Genomic DNA, 20,227 nt, shown 5'->3' on the forward strand with positions numbered 1-20,227 from the left:
ATTAGTACTTCATTGATTCGAGTTTATGGGAAATCATTGCAGCTAAAATTTAGCTTTCTTGGTTTTTATTCATATTAGCATTATTATTATTATTATTTTTTTTTTAACCAAACTTAATTTTATTCTTTGTTTTATCATTTGTCTACCTGTGAGGTTGTGATTGTTGTAAAGCACTTTGGTCAGAGATGATGTTGTAAATGTGCTACATAAATAAACTTTGACTTGATGTGAATTTGTAGTTATAACTTTGAATTGCCTTGTTGCTGAAAATGTGCTATATAAATAAAATGACCTTGCCTTACCCTAAAAGTTAAGAGCTAATGATAATTTCTTAATTATAAGCTCTTAATCAAGAAATTAATTTATACTTAATCAATTAATTTCTTGACAAAATTTTAGTGCATAGTTAATTTTTGTCAGTCATTTTTACTCTTGAATCTTAATCTTCAGTGATTCATAAGTTTTAATAATAATTATATCGGCTGTTATTGTTGACATTTGTTCACAAGTTAAAACCTGGTTTCTAAATTAGCTTAGATAACATAGAAATACAATTATTAGATGAATTATATAATTTTCATTTTTGCTTTAACTATTGTGTTTTTTTGTTGTTGTTGTTGTTTTTATTAATCAATCAATTAAATATTTGTTTATTTTTCTCTTGTAAAAGAAAAATAATTCTTTTGTAATTTGTAGTTCAAATTATAAATTACAGAGTCGCATTAAACACGTCATAGTGACGTCAAATAGATATTTTCGGTGTGTCCGTGAACGCAGCTGCTGTATAAGACTGGCGGAAGGAGTCCGCAGCCTTACAGGAAGACGGTGATTTCGAAAGTTATTGTTGTTCCTTTTCAGGAGCGCCGTGCTGCTACATTTCTCTGTCCTGGAAAACTAATTAATCTAACTTTTTGAAGCGACCGGCTTCTGAAAACCACTACAATGATTATTTAATCATTATAAGACACGCAGTATTGGTAAGTTTTTTAAAAATTATTATTTCTTTTTTTTTAAATCACAAAGTTGTATGACATTGGATTAGTGAGTATAGTTCCAACGTGCAAACCAGGCCTTTGTCTTACAACGTTATTTTTTATAAGTATATATATAAAGAAATAATATTTTACATGTATTTTTTAAATGTGCTTCTTACTACAGACATTGCATGTGAACAAAGCAGCCTGTTGATGCTTCAGTCACGGGTTGTTTTTAGCCTGGACTCATGTTTCACCACTTAACCCCGTTAAATTACTTAACTGGAATATTATTGAGGGAAACCACTGGCCACTCTTGGGACTAAATAGTTGGGGGGTTTTTATGTTTTCTTGGAGGACCCCTCCCTTCTTTTCTTCTGACAGCTGCAGGTGAGAAAATAAACCCGTTTTTCACCATAGCTTCAAATTAAGCATATTTTTTTATGGATATTAGTGTCTAAAGAAGGATAAAAGAGAGATACATAAACTGTTATCTTCATCACACATTTTTATATGGATTTATAAATGTCTGATGAGAACTGTCAATTAGTTTTAGTGCTTAAACCATCCATTCATCTATCACCTTCTGCCCATCTGAGGTCAGTTATTACAGAAACAGGTCCAGGTAAGAAATCCATAAAAATAAAATGCTATATAAAAAGTATGAAATTTTTTTTGTTGGTAGTTTTGAGACTGTATCTTTTTAAAATGAACACAGGATGTCTTTTATTTTTGCACAATTCAGACCAAACTTTAGGAATATTGTGGTGAGAAACTGGCCAGTGTGGCTTTATCAGTCACACACAGCCAGACATATGATCCCAAAGTGTAAACATTTTAGGAACTATGCGTAAGCTTTAAGAAAACAAATACAGAATTTTACAAACGTTGATATGCTCCACCTGCCAATTATCTAACATGTTATCTAACTACTGACATAAGAGGAATACACTGCAAAAACACAAAATCTTACCAAGTATTTTTGTCACATTTCTAGTGTGAATATCTTAGTGCACTTTTAAATAAGACAAAAACTAATTTATTTAGATTAGCTCCTACATCTTTTCATCAGGATGTAGGATCTTATTTCAAGTCAATAATTCCTAAGTATTGATGAATAATAACTTAATAACTGGCAGATTAATTTTTAGCAGTACATTTTTTCCCCATAAGTAAAATAATCTGCCAGTGTGACTAGAACGTTTTTCATCATTATAAAGGAATTACTGACTTAGCATAAGCTAAAAATTGTAAATTGTGAGACAAGTTTTTTAAGCATATGCACTGACTGATGGCACTTTTTAATTTTCGTTGTTCTTGTGACAATGACAATAAAGATTTATCTTATCTTATCTTATCTTAAAAGTTGCTTGTAAGTTTTGTCCTATTTCAAGTATACCAAGATATAAGATGTATTCAGTGTAAATCTAGAGGGAATTCGTTCAGCCGTCTGGATCATGACGAATTGGATGTTTTCTGTGCAGATAAGTTCAGAGAGGAGAGATGGCCATCGCTCACGTTGCTACAGAGTATGTGTTCAGCGACTTTCGGCTGAAGGAGCCAAACCAGGCTCGGTACCAGAACATCCGAACGGAGCTGGCCGCAGACAAGATGGTAACCTGCGTGGCTGTGGGGCTGCCCCTCCTCTTCATCTCCCTGGCCTTCGCTCAGGAGGTCTCAGTTGGTGAGTCAGACCAGAGCTAATCCGGTAAAAATCCAGATTATCTGCTTCTGGTCGGGCATCATCAGCTGATCTGTCTTAGATTCAGCTGAAGAAATGGGAACAAATTGTGTCTTTATGACATTCGGCTTGTAACAAATAGTTTAAAAAAAAAATCTGATTTTGAGTTTTAGGATTTTTTTTTAGGCACAAAAATGGTAAAGATTTATGAATACATTGATATCAATATGGCTGAAAACGTATCACGATATAAGTGTTTCATATCAGTCAATATTGATTTATTTTTGTTTTAAAATACTGATAACTGTTGGTGTGACTTTAACTCATCCACAGTTTTCACTTCACACTTTTATTTCTTATTTTTAAGCAGTGATTGGTTAAGTAGTTACTACCGAGGAACTGCCACTGCGCCAGTTACTCGGTCGGTTGTTGCTAAGTAGCCAAAGAGTGAATGAGTTGCTAGGTAACCAAAGAGTGAGTGAGTTGCTAGGTAACCAAAGAGAGAGTGAGTTGCTAGGTAACCAAAGAGAGAGTGAGTTGCTAGGTAACCAAAGAGTGAGTGAGTTGCTAGGTAACCAAAGAGAGAGTGAGTTGGTGGCTGTGCGAGAGACTATTGAGCAGCTAACGTCTTTTTTTGACTATATCTCCCAGAATGCTGTGTAATTCTGGATTGGAGTTCAGTGAATATATTTAATATTTTCTTCAGTGTATTATCCATTGATACTGATCACGTGTCTATAGCGATATATGTTATTGATTTATCGTCCAGCCGTAGATATCAATTAAGGGTTTATCATTTCTAAAAAAAAATTATAAGAATTTTGATTCATTTTTACCACAATAAATTTCAGTTAAATATATTTAAAAATAAATAAATAACGGTATTACTGGAAATGTTATTTCTGCAGTTTTCTCCACAGTTTGTTTCATAAAAGCATCAATAAATACCAGTAAATTTGAATGTATAATTAAATGTAGTTACTGTGTGCAGTTTAGTGATATAAGTCACTTTTTTTAAGCTGGAATTTTTACTATTATTTTCAAGAACAATAATTGTGTTTGTGGTGCTATGATGATGCCCCATGCAGTCACAGCCATACAGTTACCTAAAAAATAAACAATAGCTGTTTGTTTTGTTTGTTTTTTTTTTTACTATAATTTTTTTTATCATTACTACCTCAAAATATCACAATAAAATTCTAGGCCCATATTGCCACCCCTGATGTTGATATTTGTTTTGGAGTAGATATTTAAGTGTATTTATTTCCAAGAGATATAGTCTAAATTTTTGTATTTTTTTAATTTCAGGTACTCAGATAAGTTGTTTTTCTCCCACCAACTTCTCCTGGAAACAGGCAGGTTATGTGGATTCGTACTGCTGGGCGGCTGTTCACAATTACTCTCTGGTTCTGGGGCTGCACAAGGTAAACACACACACACACACACACACACACACACACACACACACACACACACACACACACACACACAAGTGTTTAAAATGTCTCCATCTAGCCTTGCGCCATTAAATTGGGTTGGATGTTTATGTCAGAGACCAAAACAAAAGTAGCCCATAACTAAAAGTCTGAAAAGTGTGGCATGTTTTTTTTTTTTTTTTTTTTTTTTTTGTGCACTGCAAAAACAAAATCTTACCAAATATTTTTGTCTAGTTTCTTGTGGAAATATCTTTGTACACTTGAAAAACAAAAACAAACAAAAAAAAAACCCCCGACTTACATGCAATTGTAAATTAGTTCTAGTTCAACTGGCAGATTATTTCACGTAGGGGGAAAATGTCTTGTAAGTTAAATAATCTGCCAGTGGGACTAGTGCTCTTGGAAAAATAAATATTATGTAATTAATGACTTAAAACAAGCTCCCATTTCTGGCTAAAAAGTTACTTTTAAGTTAGTTTTGTCTTATTTCAAGCGTAATAAGATGTTTGCACTAACAACTAAACCAAAATACTAGGTAACATTTTGTATTTGAGCAGTGTTTGTTTTAAGGGGCAGTATTATGTGTTTTCCAAATAGCACAATCAAATAACTCTTTCCAACAAACTTGTACACAACATTTTACAGGTTTATGGTTTAAAAAAAAAAGTTATTTCATTTCAAATAAATGTGCTGTATGTTGGGTTGATATCCTCTAATTCAAATAAAAACATTGAGGTTTTTTGGTTTTTAAAATGTAAAACATTTCAAATTGTTTGAATATTTTACTCGTATTATAAGATCTCACATCAGGTTGTATAATTTGCCCATCTGAAAGCAGTGACTTCATTCAGCTTTTGTTGTGTTAATTCACGGGTGTGTCAGAAAAGTTTTCTAATAACATGCATTAAGACAGGAGGTGTGTTTGTCTGTTCACATTCCTGTTTGTTCTTACTGGAGTCATCAGGAATTTCTATTTATATTAAAACGTGTTCAGGCTGAACATGTTTATGCAATGTTTTAATTTACATTTTACTCATACGCTAAGCTTCTTTTTGTAACTGGTTTGCACTTTAGTCTCACTGCTTTACGTTTGGAGTCTATAACAAATGCCAGTTTATTTCTTCAGTATTTAAGTTTGTTTTTTTAAACATTAGGAGACAGTTTAGAGTGATTTGTGATGTAAAAGTAGAGCGGAGGCTGTCGGTTCTGGGCCGTCCAGCGCTACATTCCCAAACTTAAAACCTTTTCTGCATTTTTTTCCCCCTTTTGTGTCTCATACTTCAAACAAATACCACAGAACATTTAAATAAAAAATAGGAAAAGGTAATAACACTTTACTCCAGTTTCAGTGAAGAGAGAGATTCTTCATTCATTTGGTTATTAATCTGAATTTTTTTTAAAAATGGCAGATTTTTCCATTTGTTTATAGGATATTATAAATAATATACACAAAACATTTTATTGCTTAAAATAAAACGGTGTTACTTTCGTGAACCCCTGATCATTTGTAATAAAGAATGAACCTGCAGCTAAAAACATACTTCTAATGTTAATATGTGAAAAACTATGTAACTAATTAAACTAAGCAAAAGGTGCTTCATAGATTTATTTTTTATATAAAATTTAAACTGAGTGAAGCTAAACCAGCTGGTAGTTGAGTTCTGGGTAGAACATATTTTCCATCTTAAATGTAACATTTTTCACACAGTTTTGGTTTAATTACTCCTTTGAGAGTGTTGTTACAGCCACAAATGACCTTTTATTGAGTCTGTATGCTGCAGTTAACGATTAATCGATCAAAGTTAATTCAATTATCAATTAATCTGATTAATGTCTCAGCCCTAGTGCATTCATTAGCATTAAATGTAAAATTTTGGTGATAATATTCAGGATCGTATGATCAGCATGTGTCATCAAGCTGCTTCTGATGAAACTAGAAAATTGTCCGTTAGTGGAAATTCGACCGAATACAACGGTTGGCAGTTTCCTCTTCAGGTCATCCTCTGTCCCCTCGACATGAGGTTGGGTCGTCTGTGGGTCAAACTTTCTGCTCGACTGAAGCCGGTAACCGTTAACCGTTCCTGCTCACCCCATCTCTCCAGTTCTTCCCCTACATCCTGCTGCTGGTGGCGGTGCTGATGTACTCCCCCGCCTTGTTCTGGAGGTTTTCCGCAGCGCCGCTCCTGCAGTCGGACCTCGCTTTCATCATGGAGGAGCTGGATCGGTGCTACAACCGCGCCGTCACTCTGGCCAAACGCTTGGCGACCTCCGGACTGCAGACCTCAGACAGGTACGCTCCGGGATCACACCCTCACTACAAAACACTTTACTTCTTACTCTATAACATAAGAGGAATCGCAATAAATTGCACCATTTAATATTAAACAAAGCTATTGTTTAGAAATCTATGCAAAAAACAAACATGCTTGCTGTGTGAAAAGCATATACATCTACACTGAAAAAACAAGTATTTTTGGTCTAGTTTCTTGTTTAATTATCTTAATACATTTGCAAATAAGACAAAACTAACTTACGAATAACTTTTCAGCAACATAGAGGAGATTGGTTTATGTCAATAACTCCTTAATATTGATGAAAAGAACTAGTTCCACTGGAAGATTATTTCATTTATTTCAACAAGAGATTTTTCCATCTTATAAGTGAAATAATTTGTTAGAGGAAGTAGAACTTTTTTAATCAATATTATTGACTTGAAACAATCTTCAGTATCTTGCAAGTTAGTTGTTTTTTTTTTTTGAGTAAAAACCTTCTACTTGTCGAAAATTAATTCATAACTTGTTATATTCTTTAAATTACATCACTTTTGTAGTTCTCAAATCTTGTGAGACCTGCCAGTTTTAAGCTGCTTTAAGTGAATATTTGTGACTTTATCTTCCACAGACAAGAACTGATTCATTAAACTAAACATTGATTGTATTGTTTAGAAGTGAGTGAGAGTTTAAGACAAGGTAATAAATGTTAATGATCTGCAGAAGACAACATTGAAACGTTTTTCTGCATCAGCATATTGTAGATTAATAAGAGGGAGTAAACAAATAAACTCTAAAACAAAAGGCATTTCTGAGTTAGAAAAGTGGAAAAATTACTACAAAATAAACAGAATTTTTTAGATTAATCTCAGAAAAGCACGGAAATTTCAAAAGTCAAACAATTTTGATTTTTGAAACAATTTTTTTTTCTGGACATTTCTGAGCCTAATCTCAAAATTTCTGTTTCCTTATTTTTTGTGTGTTGCTTTTTTGTTTATCTACAACGGTCCTAATATGCCGCTGTATTTTTCAGTGTAAATAATTTATTTAAACCTCTCCCCGCTCTCTGGCCAGCGACCTCACAGAGGGTTGTTTCAACTACCCGCTGGTGGAGAAGTTCCTGATGACCAAGCGCTGCTCCCGGGTGCTGCTGTCCTACTACCTGCTGTGCCGCGGCCTGACTCTGGTCACTCTGCTCTGTGCCTGCCTCTACCTGGGCTACTACCTCCACCTGGCCTCCATCATTGACCAGTTCGACTGCCTGCTGCGGGTCGGCCTGCTCGTCAACGACACCAGCATCCCAGAGAGGGTTCAGTGTAAGCTCATCGCTGTGGGAGTCTTCTCTCTGCTCAGGTAACTTTGCATCTGCAGTAGAGATGCTAAAACTACGTGTAAACGGACATTATTAATTTTAATTAATCGTGTCAATAAATGGTTTATTAGTTAATTAACTGATCATTTCCGCTTGGTTTTAGTATTGTAGTTTGGCCTCCATTCAGAAGAGGGCGCCTTCATCCTTAGGCAGAGCCATAGTTGAACAAAGATAGCACATATACAAATAGTTATTCGATTTTTAAAGAAAACTAAATTGTTTCATAGAATTTGATCATTTGTAGTAGGTGTAAATGTTGTGAATGTATATACATAGACAGATAAAGAGTTGGATATATATTTATGTAGATGTATATAAATATATGTCTATATGTATATGTATATACATATAGACAGATAAAGAGATGGATGTATATTTATGTAGATGTATATCTACATAAATCGTCACGAACCGCACTCCATACCACTAGGTGGCGGTAATGGTGCTGTAAGTTTTTTGCCATCCCAATAAAACTAAGATGAAGAACAAAGATGGCGGTGATGGCGGGGTCATTGAAAAGCTAGAACGGGGAAGAGAAACGGTCCAAACAGAGTCCGGTGTGGTTCTGTTTTAAAATATAAAAACTCAGAAGCCTCCTTAAGTTAAGTTTCACTTTAATAGCGCTTCATTCAGCTGAGCTGCGGAGTAACATCAAGTTCTCAACAGTAAACTACCGATTTAATGCTGTGAAGGGGAAGGTGTGATAACAGAAAAGTAGAGTGGATGCAAAAATAAGAAATGTGTAATCCAATCAATTTTTAAATCATACATTTTAAGTTAACTGCTTAAATAAAGTCCGTTTTTCAATAATTGTTGAAGAATATAAGTTATGTAAATCAATAGTTTGTATCAGCAACAAGTAAGTTCAGAGTGCTTTCCATTATACACACACACACACACACACACACAGCCAACAATTATCAAGTGCCATTATCGTTATTTAAATGTTATTTGCCATGCTAATCTTTCTGCCTGGCTTCCAGTCTGCGTTGCTCATCAAGTTTTACTAACATGAACTGAAAATGTTTCTGTAAGAGAACCGCCCAGCAGAGAAACCCAAGAACTGTGTAGATTAAATAAAACTTACTGTGATAAATATAAAATATTACATATTTTCTCATTCTGATAATCAAATGACAGATTTATAAATCAGATTACCTGATAAATTTTTCCAACTAAACTCAGAAGGAACGAGGAAGGATTTATGCTAAGCAAATGAAATGTAAAAGTTTGGAAACCTCAGCAGGTTTATAACCCATCTTTGTCTTTCTTCATTGTCTGTGTCCAGTGCTGTCAACCTGGCCATGTTCATCGCTCTCATCCCGGTGGTGATCTACGCCAGCCTCCGCCCGCTCTTCTGCCAGGGATACGCCCTCTTCCTGGAGACCTACCAGTCGCTTCCCACCGTGAGCGTCCTTCCCACTCCCGGCGGCCAATGGGACGACCTCTCTCTGTACCTGCTCTACCTGGAGGAGAACATTAGCGAGCTGAAGTCATACAAGTACATGAAGGTGTGTTTGCTTCCTGTACAGATTGGAGATCAGACCCTGGGTCAGACGGGCTGCGGGCGAACAACACTAGATGGAAAACTCTAAAGCCATTTTACATTTTTAGCTCTGGTTTTCTAGATAAAGTGACATCTGTGCTGTTTTTAGGAACAATTTAAATAAACTGAATATTAAATCAGTAACAGTGAAGATGCCCCTCCAGCATCTTGAAATCAAAAGAAATTGATTCTGCTACATTTGTGCAGCAAAGACCTTCATTTGTGCCACTAAACCTGCCACAATAAAATAATCACTTGATAAATAAAAATATAATTTAACATTATCTGCAGTAATTTCATCTACAGATATATCATAATTTCATTTATGATTTCAGTTGTTTTTTTTAATTTATTGTATTTGGTTGACCAAATATTGGTGGAATATTTGAAATATTCTCCAGATCCAGTGTTAACTGTCATTACTGCACCATTTTCAATAATACTATTCGACAATAATACATCAATATTATTAGAATCATTTCTGGGATGATTTATCATTCAGCAAAATGTGTCATTGTGACAGGTCTGTGTGCCACTGTCATTTTAAAAATATAAAAAAAACTGAGGTCAGAGGTCAATCAGACACCCACATTTACAAAATTAAAACAAAATTGGTTAGATTCAACTCTGCTACATTTGTGCAGCAAAAATGCCGACTGTATTCCCTTCCATTTGTTTAGAAGATATTACTTTATTTTGTTTTTTTATGAAAAAAAAAAAAGTTTTGTTTATTTTGTTAGGTTGACCTCTGGAAACATTTATTACCTTTAACATGATGGCAGCACAAATGAACATTTTGCACCACAAACTTTTGACACCGTTTTTGTTTGATTTGAAGAAAGCAGTGGGATTTAACTTCACTAGGGTCCAAATATATTGTGATAAACAATATCAATCAATAGATAATACATCCGATAGGCTGTTCAATAATTTCAATGAACCTCGATCCAGAACTGCACAGCATTCTGGGCAATGTAGGCAGAGGAAAGATTTTAGCTGCTGAATTTCTTATGGCTAGGTAGGCAGAATCAGCTAACTCACTCACTCTTTGGTTACCTAGCAACTCACTCACTCTTTGGTTACCTAGCAACTCACTCACTCTTTGGTTACCTAGCAACATCCTTCCTACTTGCGCAGCAGCAGTTTTAGGTTTTGCCACTGTGCCTAATGACTGCTTAAAAATAAAAAAAGATTGAGATGGAGTGACAGGAGAAAACAGCTTGAGAGGAAACTTATGGATAAAGCAAGAGTTGGTCCATATTCAAGATATTTAAAACAAAAAACAACTAATCAATAATTATCAACTTGTATGAACTGCTCATTAATTAAAATCTTGTCATCTTTTGTAACTCGTCTGTTTTCCCTCTGCAGGTGTTGGAGATGTTGAAGAAGCGAGGCGAGTGTGCCGGAGAAAACTTTGACACCGTGGCGCTGCTGCAGACGCTCTGCCTGGTGAAGATGGACACTGTGGATGGGAAGAAAGCCCCGGAGCCTGAAGCCAAACCGGACGGAGGTTTGGCTTCAGGATCCGGACCTGTCGCCAACGACAACGAACCTGCAAAAAACAACGTCAGCCGACCGAACAACACCAAGACGGAAACGGAGATGAAAGGTGAACACTGGATCAGACCTGTCAAGTTTAGGACATAAGAATACTGGAAATCTGCTGACGCAGCATGATAGTCAGTTATAGCAAATAATTGATCAATTATAATCTAAAAGTGCTTAGATTAGATTTTTGTAAACAGTTTACTCTGAAAATGACAGCAGTTGTAGTCTAATTTCTGTCTTTACATGCTAAATTTAGAATAAACAATTTCCATTTTATGTATTTCTTAAAATAAAAACAATTGATAGATAAAATTGGACAGGTGATAATGAGATGGCTTTATTATCAATGTGTGATCAATATTATCACAACAAGATAAAAAGATGTTTAATAAATAAATATGCAGCCAGACTAAAGTAGTGATGAATGTGGGTCATTTTGACTTGATCATGTTTTTTTTTGTTTTGTTTTTCCCAGAGCTCCGTCCATTGCTGCCAGGAATCGATGAGACAGGAAGCAAAACTGGAGAGGGCGGGACTCTTCGTCAGCGAGTGATGTGATTGGCTGGAGCTCTTTACTCTGATGGATCCACAAAGACGCTCTGAATGTCTGGATTCATCAACACGGAGCCGACTTTACTTTTTCTTTAATTTTTGAACACACTTGAAACTGAAAACAAAAAAGGACTAAAACTTGTTTGCTTTGATTTCATGATTTCACTGTTTGTTTTCTTAAACTTTGATTGTATTTCAGATGTAGAGGGTTAAAAAAAGAAAATCACTACAAAACCAAAAATGACTCCAGCTTTTCCCCTCGATCGAGCCGACGTCGGAGGGGCTGCACTGACAGCAGAGCTGCAGAATGTTGCATCTCAGTCCGAGTTGAACAGTTTACAGACTCCTTTTGTGAGGACAGCTGCTGCGCCTGAATACGATTATTATTCAGGCTTCATCTGAGTTATTGTTTGAATCTGTACTGCAGATTTAATCTCTCATTTCAAATTTGAGACTTCGATTGCATCATCTCACCTCTAATGCCGGTGTTACAAATTTCCCTGAGGAGAAACTGAATGTAAAATCTGCTCACTGGATTTTCTGTTAAATGGTACAAAAACAGAAAAAAACTGAACATGCTTGATGCGTCTATGTCTGTTTGGGATCGCTTAGTTTTCATGAGATGGTCGATCACATTTCAGGATGCTTTACTATAGGAATTGCACAATGTTGTGTGTTTTATGCTTTTTTTCCCAGGTTTTTAATGCTCATGACTTTCAAAAGAATAATTTCAATCTCTACGTTGATTTTTCCTGCTGAAGTAGTGGATAGTTTTCTCAAATTTTATATTATTATTTTAGAGGTACAGCTGCATGAAGCTTTTGTATTAGGGAGAGATTTTCCAGTTCAACCAGGTACAGTCTGTTCATTTTTATTTCATTTTAATTTTGTCGTCTCAGGAACAAACATCTGACTTCAGTTTTTACTTTATATCGAGTCCGTTTGGCTCACGAAATAGCTTTAATATCCAGTGTTTTCTTGATAACGTTTTTGTTGAAAATTGTTTTCTGGCTGATGTTGACAGTGTTTTTGTGAAGAGGGGTAGTTGTAGCGTTTTGTAGTATTAAAGCAGAACTTTGGTGTTTTTATTTTGTGATGAATAAAGATGGAATCCTGTTCTTACAGCTGAATGTTTGGATATGCTTCATTTATTATGTTACGTTTACTAAGTGGCCTGGGTCGCATTCAAAAAACATCTGACCTGTGATGTTCGGACTGTCATGAAAAGATCAAATACAGGTCGCATTAAGCCAAAAATTAAAATAAAAATCAGAAGCTGAAGTTTGCTTCCGATTCGGAAAACATGTTGAGTTTAAAACATGGATTGATAATATTGTTTTTTGGCAATTATTTCAACATTTTCGAGGTTTAGCAGCAACTTTTGACCCAAGTTTAGACGGTGGTGTAGTCTCCGCGGCACCATGTTTGACTTCTGGTGTTTTTAATTTAAGGTTGTTCTCATCTGCTGCGCTAAAAATGCGATTAATGCAACTTAATCCTGTTTTCTAAAGGATGATTCCATCTAATTGTTCACCTTGAGCATTTTAATTCTGTTTATAAACTAACATACTTACACTTTTTATCTGGTTTGTTTTACACCAATTGCAGCGTATTTAAAACCAAGTGTTATTTGTGAAACTTGAATAAAATTATTAGTTCTTTTTCTGCATTGAGACCACATTAGAAACGCTCCAGCTCCAAAACTGCAACACAAACACTTTTCAAACCTACATGATGTCTACATGATTCACTACTAATTGTAAAACATACTAAATCTAATGTTTTCTAACACTTTTCAAACCACATTATTCCACACTGGTGGCTGATTCATTCAAACAAGGTGTGCGAGTTGTGAAACCTGTCTAATTTGTAGAAAATAAAAATGTTATAAAGTGCCCATATTAGTTTTTTTGTTTGTTTTTTTTTTGCTTCCAGACCACATCAGAAACAATCTAGCATACCCAGACTCTTCAAACCTGGACTAGATTATTCTACATTAATTTATTCAAACAAAGTGTGTGATTTTTGATACCTAACGTCAAATGAGGTTCTCAGACTCTGGATACTACGGTAGCATCTTCTGGAAAATCACAAGGGACGAAATGGAGCAAGATTAATAGAAACAGATAGATACTATGATGCAGTGGTGACTTGACTCTACCCAGAAAACATTCATAATCAGCTAGAGAGGTGTTTCATCCCAGCTAATTAATCCTCAGATAATTAAGTTATTGCAGACAGGTGTGAAGTCTGCGTCAGGTTGACCACGTCCTCCAGCAGAGATCCTTTGTTCAGAAAGGAGTCTCACAAGCGCACAAAAACACACACCCAAACATGACTTTTATGGTTACACCCCACTGAAACAAAAAAATAAATAAATGTTAATTGATACTTGATAAATGATTACTGTACTGAATGTTTAAAAACAACTCAACTGGATGTTTATAAACAAATACTATACTCAAAATTAAATTTGAGTATTTTCACCTGGTATGACTAGAAAAAGATGTTAAATACAGAGCGGATCTTACATAGCTTTATAAGAAAGGTCTCACAAATCACAAACTTGGTTTTAATATTCTGCTATTAATGTCTAACCTGGCTGTTGTAGTTTTGGATTAGGAACTTCTCTATCCTGGTCTGGATGCAAAAAAGCACAGAAATCGCCCTTTATTGAAGTTTCACAAATCAAATAAAGGTTTTCCTCTTCTGGTCAGCAGGTGGCAGCATCATAAAGGAAATCTGAAAAACAAGGAACAGGAAGTGATTGTCCTGTGAGTTTTAAAAATATGTTTTAAAGTGTTTTTTTTAATTCTTCGTTCTGACTTTATGGTGCTCATTAAAGCGTTCAAATTAAAGGTTTTACATATTTTCAAACCATATGACCTTTGATGGGTTGTTTATGCTTTGGAGAAGAGATAAAAAAGAAATAAACTGTTAGCTGAGAGTTAGCATTTTAGCTATGCTCATGCGCTGTTGCATTGTGGGTGATCAAACAGTATTTTAATAATTAGATCTCATCATTTTCCTGGTTTGCGTTCTGTTTATTAAATAGTTGCTCGTAATAGGCGGATGGTTATTTGATTCATAATGTCCCTGTTTGGTTACTAGGGCTTTACTAGAGGTTAAAAACTGTAAAAATGTGTCAGTTGCTTGCTAGCGTTAGCTAGGCTAACACAGCATTGGATTGTGGGTAATCAAACATTATTTTAAACATTATATTTAAATTTTTTCCTGGTTTATTTAACCAAGTTATCCCAGAATGTTTTAGCTCGTGTAATAGTGGTCTCCTGACCTTTATTTCTTAGCTAACAAATGTGTCGGAACCGTGAGTCATGTGGGTATGTCTGCGAAAGACATCCCGGCGAGAGAGAATAGCAACTCATACTTACCTGGCAGGGGAGATACCATGATCATGAAGGTGGTTCACCCAGGGTGAGGCTCAGCCATTGCACTCCGGTTGTGCTGACCCCTGCGAATTCCCCAAATGTGGGAATCTCGACTGCATAATTTCTGGTAGTGGGGGACTGCGTTCGCGCTCTCCCCTGATTTACTGTCAATGGAAATACATCTTTAAGGACTCATTGTTGAAAGAAGTGTTATTTCTGTGCAGTGGGAAAATATGGAGAAATGTAAACAACAAACATTTGACAAACAATCAGAAAGATTTTGCCTGGCAAATTACCAATCAATGCTTAACTACAAGAGATTTCTTGTATAAAAGAAATTGTACAGCAAGTCCAACATGTCCTAGAATTAGATGTGGTGACAACGAGACGATAAAGCATTTATTTTGGATTTGCCCTATTGCTAAAAGAACATGGGAATTATTGAAACCATGGTTGTGGGATTTAAAACAAGAAGAGATAACCTGACAAAATTGTTTATGGTTTTTTAAAAGAAGAAAGTGGGAAAAGTGAATTGATGTGGTGGATAGTGGTAAATTGTATTAAGGAAGCAATATGGAAGGCTAGAAACATTTATATATCTAAGCAATATGACATAGGTGAAAATAACGTGATAAAGATAGTGGGTTCCTTAGTGAAGGATTACATGTGGAAAATGAAATTCGGAAAAAAAAGTAAGGAGGATATTAGCATATGGAAAGTGCCAGATATTTTACATAATATTGTTACTTAATGAGTTTCCTTTTGTTTGTTTTTTTTTTTTTTTTGTTGTTGTTTTTTTTTGTTTTAAGTCCCTTTCCCCCCTCCCCTCTCTGCATGTGATTATAAATGTCACCAAAGATTGTTTTGGGTTTTTGTAAGTATAAGTCTCACTCCCCCTATTTAGAAGGAAGTGATGTATGTTAAAGGGATATTGTAATTTTTGTTACAAAAAAAAAAAAAAGTAAAGTGTTTTTTTTTACTTTGTGAAGAACTAATAAATACTATTGAAAATTGAAAAATTGGTTCACCCAGGGTGAGGCTCAGCCATTGCACTCCGGTTGTGCTGACTGACCCCTGCGAATTCCCCAAATGTGGGAATCTCGACTGCATAATTTCTGGTAGTGGGGGACTGCGTTCGCGCTCTCCCCTGATTTACTGTTAATATGAAAAATAATCTTACTTGAATTATATTCTCACTCTAAACAGATGTGTTTATAGTGTAAAATTATCAGATTTCACTTCTAAAACATGGAAAATCTTTAGATAGACTCTTTGCTTTTTGCTTTGCATTAAATAATTTATGAAAAAGAAGCTCTCTAACCGATGTTTTATTTTTTGAAATCAAATTTTAAGGAGAAACTGGAGCTATAATCATTGAAATACTTAAATACAGCACTTTTATAAATAAAATGGCAATAAATTGCACTATATATAGGTATATATTGCTAGGTTTCAGACACGTGACCTGGATGACGCTTTAAATTCAGATGGTGGCCCCGATTTCTCCGGTTAAAATCAGCAAAATGGATCACAGCGAGTACCATAATGGGCTGGAACAGACGAGGTACCTCGAGAAAATACATGTATATTTAGGATATGATCCGTATTGTATTAGTAAAAAAGACTTATAATTTTGAGGATTTACCTGGTGTCGAGGAGATCCACATAACTCACTATCTGGAGCTGCAGACTTCATATTATATGACGACCCAGATGAAAGGTTTCAAAAGCCTGGAGCATAAAATTATTTTGTTTCAGGTAGGGTCAACCATTTAGGATCAAAAGAAGCATTACATGGCTGTTTCTGCGGGTGAGTAGTGAGTTGTACTATTTTAAGTAATTAGTCTATAATAATGCTATTGGTAACAACACTTCTTGCCTTCCATCAGCATTGGGTGACGTCGATGCGACGTAATCTGAAACCCAGTAAGAAAAAGGCCACAAAAAATAAAAAATAAATGAAAAATACAACACAAATGGAGAGAAATTTTCTAGAAAAAACTTGAAATTGTTTTTTTTTTCCTTTTATGAATATTTCTACAAAGAAAAAAAAGGAGAAATAAAGGCTAAATGAGCTAAATAAAGGAGAAATATCTGAGTTTAAAAAATTGTACATTGGCTAAAATAAACTCAGAAATTGTTAGGTTAATTTCAGAAATTATGATTTCTAAAACAAAAATCATTTTATGAAAAGTGGATAATTTGCTAGCAAAACACTTGAGAAATTTTGAGATTAATTTCAGAAATTCTGTTTAAAAAAGATGTTTCTAGAAAATTTCAGAGATCAAAGCTCAAAATATTTTTATTTTATTTTACTTTTGGAGCTCAGAAATGTTCAAAGACCAGTCTCAAAATTAATGACTTTATTTTCCACAAATTTAGTCCTCTTTTTTAATCTACAATGAGCCTAATACATCGCTGTAGATTTGGACTTCTTAACTGAATTACTGAAAAGCTAATCGTATTCTGTTTTTGGAGATGCACCAGATTAATGTCACTATCTAAGCCTAAAGGGGGCAGTATGGCGTCATCCAACCGTACATTCATAATGTCCCTGTTTGGTTACTAGGGCTTTACTAGAGGTTAAAGACTGTAAAAATGTGTCAGTTGCTTGCTAGCGTTAGCTAGGCTAACACAGCATTGGATTGTGGGTAATCAAACATTATTTTAAACATTATATTTAAATTTTTTCCTGGTTTATTTAACCAAGTTATCCCAGAATGTTTTAGCTCGTGTAATAGTGGTCTCCTGACCTTTATTTCTTAGCTAACAAATGTGTCGGAACCGTGAGTCATGTGGGTATGTCTGCGAAAGACATCCCGGCGAGAGAGAAGAACAACTCATACTTACCTGGCAGGGGAGATACCATGATCATGAAGGTGGTTCACCCAGGGTGAGGCTCAGCCATTGCACTCCGGTTGTGCTGACCCCTGCGAATTCCCCAAATGTGGGAATCTCGACTGCATAATTTCTGGTAGTGGGGGACTGCGTTCGCGCTCTCCCCTGATTTACTGTCAATGGAAATACATCTTTAAGGACTCATTGCTGAAGGAAGTGTTATTTCTGTGCAGTGGGAAAGATATTAAATTAACTATGTACATGGATGACTTGACACTCCTCCTAGTAGATAACTTATCCATAAAAGAAAGTTTAAAGGTATGCGAAAGATTTTCTGCAGCCTCAGGTATGAAAATCAATCAAATCAAAAGCGAGATAATGTATAGAAATTGGAATGACACAAATGTAAATTGGGGATTAATAGAACAAAGTGAGTCAATAAAAGTCTTAGGTGTTCAAATAGGAGAGAACATGAAAATAGATAACTGGAAGTCAAAATTACCAAAAATCCAAGGCAAACTGATGCAATGGAAGGATAGAGACCTATCACTAATAGGGAAGGTATTAGTCATAAAAACAGAAATGATCTCAACTTTAACTTATTTAGCGTCAACATTCCCGTTACCTCACAAGATAATTAATTACCTTATTACGGAAAATGATGTTCCACTTTCTATGGGGAAGTCAACACGAAAAACTAAAGAGAGAAATCGTGTATAGACCTTTGAAAGAAGGGGGGAGAAATGTACCAAACATAGAAACAAAATTTAAAGCGATGTTCATAACGCCCATTTTAAGAACCTGTTTGAATGTGTGCCCTGAGCCCATTTGGGCGCCTTATGTTAAATTTTGGTTAGGAAGACGTGTGATGAAAACCTGGGGAAAGAGGGTGACTTTACACTCACCTTTCTCTGATGGATACCCCGTATCCATCAGAGAAATGGAGTGGTTTTTAGAAAAAGAGGTTTAGGAGAAGTTACACCAGAACTAATCAAAAGACAAACCATAGAGAACAAGTTATCTCCTCCTGACAGGTTAACACCTATAGGAAAATTGAATGAAGAGAATGTTAGAATAACATGGAGAAACGTGAATAAAAACTTGACAAACACTCAAAAAGATTTGGCCTGGCAGATTGTCAACCAATGTTTACCTACCAGGGATTTTTTTGTGTAAAAGGAATTGCACAGTGAGCCCAAAATGTCCGAGGCTCAGATGTGGAGACAGTGAGACAATCAAACATTTGTTTTGGACATGTCCCATATCTAAGAGAATATGGAGTTTGATGACATCATGGTTGAACGATTTAAGTGAGGAGGAGATAATTTACGACAAGATTGTTTATGGTTTGCTCGTAGAAGGAAGTGGGAAAAAGGAACTGATGTGGTGGATTGTGATTAATTGTGTTAAAGAAGCGATATGGAAAGCTAGGAATATTTTCATATAAAAAAAATATGAGATAACAGAAATTAACGTTATAAAGATAGTGGGTTCGTTGGTTAAAGACTACATGTGGAAAATGAACTCTGGGAAAAAAAGAGAAGAGGATATTAAGATATGGAAAGTTCCAGAAACTTTACACAGTATTGTTAATTAATTAATTACTTTTTCCATGTGCAATGAGATTTTTTTTCTTGTAATATTGTCAACTAAAGCCTTGCTTCTATAATCTTCTTTGTATAATGAAATGATGTACAGCAAAGGAAAAAAATTGTAATTTTTGTTACAATTTATTGTAATGGTATTTAATATGTGAAGAATCAATAAATACTCCTTTGCTGTTCATTATGGCTATGGAGCCGTTAGCATGTGCAATAAGGCAAAATAAAACGATCAAAGGAACAATCCCTCCCGGGAACTATGTGAAAGATATTAAACTAACCATGTATATGGATGACTTAACTCTCCTTTTAGGAGACAATACATCCATAAAGGAAGGTTTAAGTTTATGTGAAAGATTTACTGTAGCTTCAGGTATGAAGATTAATAAAAACAAAAGTGAGATAAAGTACAGAAACTGGAAAGAAACAAATGGGAAATGGGGATTAATAGAACAAAGTGATTCAATAAAAATTTTAGGTGTCCAAATAGGAGAAAATATGAAAATGGACAACTGGAAGTCAAAATTGCCAAAAATTCAAGGCAAATTGCTTCAAAGGAAGGATAGAGAATTATCATTAATTGGAAATTAGTCATAAAAACAGAAATTATCTCAACTTTAGCCTATTTAGCATCAACGTTTCCGCTACCTTACAAGATAATGACTTCAATACGGAAAATGATGTTTCGTTTCCTATTGGGAAGTCAACAAGAAAAATTAAAGAGAGACATCATGTATGATGTGAGCAAAGAGAAACGTACCGAACATAGAGATGAAATTAAAGCGATGTTTATAACACCTATTTTAAGAGTCTGTTTAGATGTGTGCCCTGAGCCCATTTGAGCACCTTATGTCAAATTTTGGTTAGGGCGAGCGTTGAAAACATGGAAGAAGAGGGTTACTTTACACTCACCTTTCTCTGATGGATACCCCGCACTGTTCCACATAGTGGTTCAGGAGCTAAAAAGTGGTTTAGAAGAGGTTACACCAGAACTAATTAAAAGGCAAACCATAGAGA

At 35.1% G+C, this 20,227-nt stretch overlaps 1 protein-coding gene, 2 non-coding genes and 1 pseudogene across 4 annotated transcripts; all 4 read left to right on the forward strand.

The window, feature by feature from the left end:
- The first annotated feature begins 788 nt into the window (after positions 1–788).
- Positions 789–12,506, forward strand: LOC106917000 (pannexin-1-like). Of its 2 annotated transcripts, XM_014985650.2 has the most exons (9): positions 789–977; positions 1,159–1,364; positions 2,459–2,658; positions 3,964–4,079; positions 6,194–6,381; positions 7,436–7,714; positions 9,022–9,244; positions 10,651–10,891; positions 11,306–12,506. In XM_014985650.2, exons 3-9 carry the CDS (start codon positions 2,478–2,480, stop codon positions 11,386–11,388), a joined length of 1,311 nt encoding a protein of 436 aa, XP_014841136.1. In that variant the 5' UTR covers positions 789–977; positions 1,159–1,364; positions 2,459–2,477; the 3' UTR covers positions 11,389–12,506. The 2 variants fall into 2 exon arrangements, with proteins under 2 accessions (XP_014841136.1, XP_014841135.1); XM_014985649.2 differs by lacking the exon at positions 1,159–1,364 and having other exon boundaries at positions 790–977.
- A 2,260-nt stretch (positions 12,507–14,766) lies between these two features.
- On the forward strand, positions 14,767–14,930 carry LOC148155749 (U1 spliceosomal RNA). The gene has a single exon (XR_015765161.1). It is a non-coding gene; the product is annotated as a U1 spliceosomal RNA (small nuclear RNA).
- Positions 14,931–15,743: 813 nt separating this feature from the next.
- Positions 15,744–15,921, forward strand: LOC148155750 (U1 spliceosomal RNA; annotated as a pseudogene).
- A 1,692-nt stretch (positions 15,922–17,613) lies between these two features.
- On the forward strand, positions 17,614–17,777 carry LOC148155751 (U1 spliceosomal RNA). The gene has a single exon (XR_015765172.1). It is a non-coding gene; the product is annotated as a U1 spliceosomal RNA (small nuclear RNA).
- Positions 17,778–20,227: the final 2,450 nt, after the last annotated feature.

The sequence above is a fragment of the Poecilia mexicana genome, unplaced genomic scaffold (genome assembly GCF_051168715.1).
Source record: "Poecilia mexicana isolate PSO_F unplaced genomic scaffold, ASM5116871v1 scaffold_13, whole genome shotgun sequence".
NCBI lineage: Eukaryota > Metazoa > Chordata > Actinopteri > Cyprinodontiformes > Poeciliidae > Poecilia > Poecilia mexicana.

Bases quoted from the DNA above. Each gene is read 5' to 3' on its own strand.
- LOC106917000 (XM_014985650.2), top strand. From the start codon at position 2,478: ATGGCCATCGCTCACGTTGCTACAGAGTATGTGTTCAGCGACTTTCGG. The intron at 2,659-3,963 runs GTGAGTCAGACC...TTTTAATTTCAG, and splicing joins CGCTCAGGAGGTCTCAGTTG to GTACTCAGATAAGTTGTTTT. The intron at 9,245-10,650 runs GTGTGTTTGCTT...TTCCCTCTGCAG, and splicing joins AGTCATACAAGTACATGAAG to GTGTTGGAGATGTTGAAGAA.